At 36.7% G+C, this 7552-nt stretch overlaps 1 protein-coding gene across 1 annotated transcript; it reads left to right on the top strand.

Annotated features, from left to right (window-relative positions):
* The first annotated feature begins 834 nt into the window (after positions 1 to 834).
* crata (carnitine O-acetyltransferase a) lies at positions 835 to 7275 on the top strand. The gene is made up of 14 exons (XM_059550608.1): positions 835 to 1020; positions 1562 to 1840; positions 1927 to 2045; positions 3161 to 3214; positions 3345 to 3510; positions 3759 to 3933; positions 4227 to 4405; positions 4503 to 4603; positions 4693 to 4812; positions 4925 to 5047; positions 5165 to 5300; positions 5967 to 6029; positions 6145 to 6282; positions 6534 to 7275. Exons 1-14 carry the CDS (start codon positions 994 to 996, stop codon positions 6747 to 6749), a joined length of 1896 nt encoding a protein of 631 aa, XP_059406591.1. The 5' UTR covers positions 835 to 993; the 3' UTR covers positions 6750 to 7275.
* The last annotated feature ends 277 nt before the right edge of the window (positions 7276 to 7552 follow it).

The following is a 7552-nucleotide window of genomic DNA, read 5'->3' as shown; positions in this document are numbered from 1 at the left end:
ACACACACACACACACACACACACTATATATATATATAAAAAATTGCTATTATATATATATAAAAACAATTTTCTACTATCATGTGTTCCCTGGGATTCGAACCCCCAACCTTGCGCTTGCTAACGCATTCCTCAGTTGAGCATAGGCTACATACATGATATAAAAAATCATATACTAGAGGGGCTGTATACAAATAGAAATAATATAAAAAAAATATTAAAGTGTTATACAAAATATATGAGCTTTCACCGTTTTAATTGGTTTTTGTGGTAATAGAAAATCGTGCATTATCAATAAGCAAATGCTTAATTTCCTTCCTAAAATAAAAAGATTTTATTTATTTTGCAGGAGAACATACATTTGCGAATGTGAGAAAGTGTTACTGCAATGTTACTCTATTGCAATCTGTAAATGTAGTCTTTTATTTCACAATTTCAATTTTAGGAATTAAATGACGTATTACTAATTATTATATAAATGTAATTATTATCAGTGATTTTTATTTATTTAGAAATTATTATGTATTATTATTAGTATGTTTGTTATTTGTGATGTATTATTATTTAGTAAGTGCATGCGTTCTGCGTTGTATCATACAATTACAGAAAAGTAAAAGCAGTAATAGAACAATGTTCATTTGGAAGGAAAAACGGTATTGGGATATTAAATTCCGGACCTTGGAATGTAATTTGGTTTATAAATGTGGAATTTAGGTAATACATTTAGTTAATAAATAGATCAAAGGCTTTATCTTCTTTATTTTTCATCAAGAAAATGTCTTTTAGATTACCATTGAGATGCAGAATGATGACGCAAAAAGGGGCTTGGTCTCGAGCGCCGTCTAGCGGTGAAGCGGAGCAGCGCAGTAGCGATGGCGCTCGTGGGTTCCCTGCAGCTCTCTCTCGGTGGACTCTGATCGCTCTGATCGAGCTGGTCGTTTCTGTCCCTCCTCTCAGGCCTTGATTTTGGGGGCGTATTAGTGAACTTCAGTAATGTTGGGCATTCTAGCCAGGACGATGGTGAGTATCCAATACATATATGGCCGGGTTTTTAAACATGGTCGATTTTTTTTTATGTGACATAAACAAGGGTAACGCTAGCTGCCTGACATTCATGATGTGTTTGGTTTAGATAGCGGTAGTTCTAAGAACAGTAGGAAGTGCTGATACAGTTCATGGCCATGATAGAAAGAAACAATGTTTACTGACAGTTGCTTAAATACTTAAACACATCGTATCAATTTGTATTGCCTTTAGAGTTTTAATGACAGCGTAACAATCTTATTAAGTTACATGTTGCATCACTGCCAGTCATGTGCTTACTCATGTGTTTTATATGTGAGTATTACTACAGATAACATTTCCAGTTATTTATAAATGTTGGACTGTATTAGCTTGTTAATGTGCACTTGTGTAAATTATTAGGACTAATTGCACTACTGGATACTAGTATAATAATATCTGATTATCAGAAACTGATATTACTGTTCTATAATATCTATGTATCTTTATGATCTATGATATAATAAAGCTGGTTTTATGTCTTCTGGGATGTGTTTAGGTCAAGGCTGGCATGGTAAAGCCCTCCGGCCTGGTAAAGCCAGTGTCAGTGACACGGATCGCAGGGCGCTACTTGGCCCACCAGAAGGGTCTGCCTAAGCTTCCAGTTCCACCACTGCAACAAACATGCGAACGCTATCTGACTGCCCTGACGCCCATCGTGGACCCGGAGGAGCTGAATCACACCCGGCAGCTGCTGGAGGAGTTTCAGAAGCCGGGTGGTGTTGGAGAGAGACTACAGAAGGGCCTGGAACAACGAGCCAAGAAGATGGAGAACTGGGTAAAAACCTGTTAGGTGATGCTTAGTGTTTTTTTTAAAGGGCTTCTTCTTAAGTCTTATTGCCTCTCTATCATTTCCACTGCTAGCTCTCAGACTGGTGGTTACAAACAGCCTACCTAGACTACCGGATGCCTGTTGTCGTCCATTCCAGTCCTGGGGTCGTCCTCCCCCGTACGGAGTTCAGTGACCGTCAAGGCCAAATGAGGTCAGACCAGTGTGGATTCATATTCGAATAGTCAATGGAATTTAACATAGGTCATTTAATTCGTCTGTAATTGTTCGTTAGAACTAAAAGTGTGTTGTTATGTGCCTACAAAGTTTTTAATAGAAACTTATTAAAAGCATACAATGAATTGTTTAAATGTTTTATTTATATATTTATGCATAAATATATTTTATTTAAAATCTAACATATTTATATTTTAACATAGAATATATGTATATGCATAGAAAATTACGAAACTGATTCTAGGCATGCACTTTTCTTAGTTTATTTATGTATTGATATATTTTACTTGAAAATATGAAATGTACTTGTATTTTAACATGAATATATTTATAAATATTCCTACACATTATTTTTGTGTTTTGTATTTCATTTATTAAGATACATTACTTAAAAATATAAAATGTTTATATTAGAACATATAAATCTATTTAATATTTATTATCCTGTGAATTATCTAGAAATCATCAAGCAATCTTGAGATAATAAATAATACATTTTTTTTTAATTGTTTAAAGTATAAACCTTACAACCTAGATTGTTAAAAAAAATGTTTACCAGTGGGGTAAAAAATACTGATTATTTTTTGCATGTTCATTTTATATTTAGTATTTGTGCTCCCTGGGAATCAAAACCATGACCTTGGTGTTGCTAGTGCCTGTTACAGGAACTTTAACACATTCTAAATATTAGTCAACGGTCATTCACATGAATTAAATCCACACGCATTGACCCAGAGTGGCATTACTGCAGAGTGAGGCAGTTTTTTTCAGTTACCTCTGTGGTGACCTTTATACAGACTAACCCTCTCTCAAAGTTGAGCTTTGCAATTCAGAGAGTACAAACTATTGCTCTCCGTAAAGTGCTGGCCTAAAGCCAGTCTTCCCACATTAACTATAATGACAGCTCTCACATATGACTGCTAAAACTGCTCACAGATCAGCAGTAAGGTGTGTTCTGTCAATATCATAAGTCATACAGCACAGCAGGCTCCCTGTATTTATAGTAGAAGCATTCAGCAATCATTTGCAGTATGTTGATGTCAAAAGTGTTTAAAATGTCTGTAAGAAAGTAAAAGTATTTTTTCCTCACAGATATGCAGCAAAATTAATCGCTGGAGTTTTAGATTTCAAGAGCATGATTGACAAGTGAGTCCTGTGCAGTCATAAGTCATTCAGTCCTGTGTTTAGATATCCTTGACTGTTACTATTGATTAAATTCATCATGCGTAAATGTCAGATGGTCCAGTCAGATGTAATGTCTTTCCTTTTTGATTAGTGAAACATTGCCAGTGGAGTATCTGGGTGGAAAGCCACTCTGTATGAACCAGTACTATCAAGTGCTCTCGTCTTGCCGGATCCCTGGAACAAAGAGGGACAGCGTGGTCAACTATGCCTTGGACAAGAGACCCCCCACACATATCACTATAGTGCACAACTTTCAGGTCCGTCCATGTTAGAAAATAAAAAGGTCCCTGTTCCAAATATAACTTCCATTGGTAGTTAAATTGGTGGGGTGGGGTGGGGTGGGGGGGGGGGGTGTACAAAATAAAATAAGTTTTGCATTTCTTTTATTAAAAATATATTTAATGCATTTAATTAATTTCCTTGCATCCAGGACTGTGATCTGTTAATGCCAGGTTAGAATCAAACAATTTACTGTTTTATCGTTTTTTTCTTTCTCATTATGCAGTTCTTTGTGCTAGATGTATATAACAGTGACGGCACACCACTGACTGTAGACCAGATCTACATACAGCTGGAGAAGATCTGGAACTCCTCTTTACAGAGCAACAAAGAGCCTATTGGCATCCTCACCTCCCATCACCGCAACAGCTGGGGCAAAGCTTACAACAACCTCATTAAGGGTGGGCACTGCCAACACTTAGCTAGACAAATTAGTGTCTTCAATGCTAGGAACTAAATTTTTGATACCTATATACAGTATTATATACACCGCAGTTTAAAAGTTTGGAATCACAAAACTATACTATACTATTTTTGAAAGAAATTGATAAATAAATTCAGCCAGGACACATTGATCCAACATTTATACTTTTGCAGGCATAATGTTAAAGGCTTTCAGCTCATTAAAAGAAAATAAATGTAGGGCTAGGGTTAAATTTAGGTTGATTCTTAACTCCTTTTGTGTCACTTTCAGATAAAACAAACAAGGATTCTGTGAGAGCCATTCAAAAGAGTATCTTTACAGTCTGTCTGGATGCTCCCATGCCGCGTGCGTCTGATGACATGTACCGCACCCGTGCTGGAGTTCAGATGCTGCATGGAGGGGGAAGCAGGTGGAACAGCGGAAACCGCTGGTTTGACAAAACATTGCAGGTTAGAGACCCATGAGTTGATGTGTGTGAGCTCTCACTGAGAAATTAAGCCTAAATCAAGATCCTGATGCTGTCATGATGATTAATATGGTTTCTAGTTTATTATTGGAGAGGACGGGACATGTGGGCTGATCTATGAACACGCCCCCGCTGAGGGCCCTCCCATCGTGTCACTGATCGACCATGTGGTGGAATACATGTAAGTGATTAAATGTGGAAAAGCTGTTTTCTCATGGCTAGATTGTAAGTATGGCTAACGCAGATAAGATTTACTGCATATTTGTACAGGAAGTCGTCAGAGATGGTCCGTACCCCAATGGTCCCGCTGCGTATGCCACAGAAGCTTCGATTTAACATCACACCAGAAATCAAAAAGGATATTGAGAAGGCCAAACAAAACATGAACATGTAAAAAATCCAGACATTCCACTCTGATTGATTGATTGCTTTATTGGACAAGCAACATTTGCAGTATGTTAAATGTTGTAAGTTTACAGGTTTCTCTTCTCCTTCTCTGCAGAATGGTACATGAGTTGGACATGAAAGTCAGTGTGTTTTCCCATTTTGGCAAAGATTTCCCAAAGTCGCAGAAGATGAGCCCTGATGCCTTTATTCAGGTTGCTCTCCAGCTGGCGTACTACAGGTAAACTTCACCAGCCATGCTAATGATGATGCTTGCTGTATTTATTCATTCTGTTATTAATAGGAAGTTAATGATTAGTTTAGCTTATTCAGTTCATTCACGGACTCACTGTTTCAGGATTTACAAGCGCTGTTGTCCTACCTATGAGAGCGCTTCCCTCCGCATGTTCAGACTGGGCCGAACCGACACTATACGCTCAACGTCTATTGACTCTGCTAAATTTGTCAAGGCCATGGATGACCCAGCCAAACATGTATGGTCACCTCTAGTAGACATTTTGGTTGAATCCACATTTGCATTACACTACAGTTCCCAAGTTTGTGGGTCAGTAAGATAATGTTTTTGGAAAGAAATTAATATGATAGTAAAGACTCACACATTCTTTTTCAAATAAATGCTTTACTTTTGAACTTTCTGTTCATAAATGAATACTGAAAAACTGAATCAGTGTTTCCACAAAGATATTAAGCAGCAAAACTGTTTTCAACACTGATAATAGTAATAAGATGAAATTTATCTTGAGCACCAAATCAGTATATTACAATGATTTCTGAAGGATCATGTGACACTAAAGACTGGAGTAATGGCTGCTGACAGTTAAGCGTTGCCATTACAGGAGTACCGGTAAATTAAAAACTAAAATATACTGAAATAGAATATTTTTATTATTTTATTATAGAATATTTTATTCTATAAATGCAGTCTTGGTGGGCATAAGGAACTTCTTTCAAAAACATTACAAAAAAACGTTTGAACAGTAGTTTGCATCATGATGCAACATCATACATCATGACTGTAAATAGGCTGCTTTATAAATATTTTGCTATGGAGATTATCAATTTCAAAACCATCTTATTATTTTCCAATTGCATTTGATCCAGCATGAAAGAAAATGTAACAATCTAATTTCGATTGACAGAACACTGAGAAAGTGGCACTGCTAGACAAAGCAGTTAAAGCGCACAGAGCTTACACAGACATGGTGAGTAAATGCATGCTGGTGATGTTCAACTGAACTCCAGTAACTATGTGTATCGGTCATTATTGGTCTGCACTAAATGTATCCCTCATTCTCCATCCTATGTGTTGATGTGCAGGCCATCCGAGGTCAAGCGATCGACAGACATTTGCTCGGACTGAAATTGCAGGCTATTGAGGACCTGGCCGCCCTGCCAGAGATATTCATGGATACCTCATATGCTGTGGCACTGCACTTCAACCTCTCCACCAGCCAGGTACTGTCAAACAAAGCTCTCTGGTCCAGGGTTATGTGCATGTTAACATACCCTTATTTGCAGAACAAACCCTGTTAAGTAATGAATGTACTGTGCCATTAACTCTACATTTTGGGGCTAATCAACTGACAACAATGACTGTTCAAATCTGCTTAAATCATATTGCTGTAAACCTGAAATCTTCAGATCATGTGAAATTCATGATCTTACAAAGGTTTGAATTGTGCTTTTTAATTTTGCCGCTCTTCTAGGTGCCAGCAAAAACTGACTGTGTGATGTGCTTTGGCCCGGTGGTACCAGACGGTTACGGTGTGTGCTACAATCCCATGGATGCCCACATTAACTTTGCAGTCTCTGCTTTCAACAGCTGCCAGGACACTAACGCAACACGTCTGGCCCAAGCACTTGAGGACGCGCTGCTAGACATGAAGACCCTCCTGGAGCAGACGCCCAAAGCCAAGCTTTAAAGATGATTGTCAATTAGACTTGATCTTTGACCAGTTCAGTCAAGAAGTTGAGTTCACAACAGCATTCAAAAGGAACAGAAATTTTATAAAGAGATTTTTATTTAGCATTTGACCAGTCCAGACCAGAGATGCCTGGACTCCATTGGTCTGCGGTATTATACAAGCTTTAACACAAAATAATAATCCTTAACTTTTCTATGTTTATGTGCTTTGGCTTTTATTTGTTCAAACAAACAGATCCATTAGGTTTGTCAACAGGTTTTGCTGATTTCTTTTTTCTTTTTATTTGTATTGAGAATATGTGCATTATACTGAACCTGTGGTTAAAAAAAAGCTCATGTGATTCTTTATTGTATATTAGATATTAAATGTAATTAAATCAGATTTTTTTTAATTGCCATAATGTAAATAGTGACATCTGCAAAGCATTTTCTTAGTTCCTAGGTTTCTTAGTTCTTTGTACAATGTTGCAATTTGCACATTAACAAATTTTTGATAAATATCATGTCTTCAATAACATTTTAAATTCTGTTTAGATTTGGTGATTATTCATCAAAATTTGTTATTGTGCATAATGTTACTGTGCATAGCTGTCTTCTTTGGGTCTATGTAAAGTTAGATATATAATTATATAAAATATCACTGCAATGGTTTTTATATATGGACACACAAAAGATAAATATCAGAAAACAAATATACATACTCAACTATGGACTCTGTGCCTTGTAATAAATATAAGAATTGATGAGAATTACTATGTATTTTATGGTTTACCTTTTGTTAAACATGAATTTTACAACATT

Source organism: Carassius carassius, chromosome 5 (genome assembly GCF_963082965.1).
Source record: "Carassius carassius chromosome 5, fCarCar2.1, whole genome shotgun sequence".
NCBI lineage: Eukaryota > Metazoa > Chordata > Actinopteri > Cypriniformes > Cyprinidae > Carassius > Carassius carassius.
Note: the sequence above shows the minus strand (reverse complement) of the source record. Positions and strands in the feature narration are given on the sequence as shown.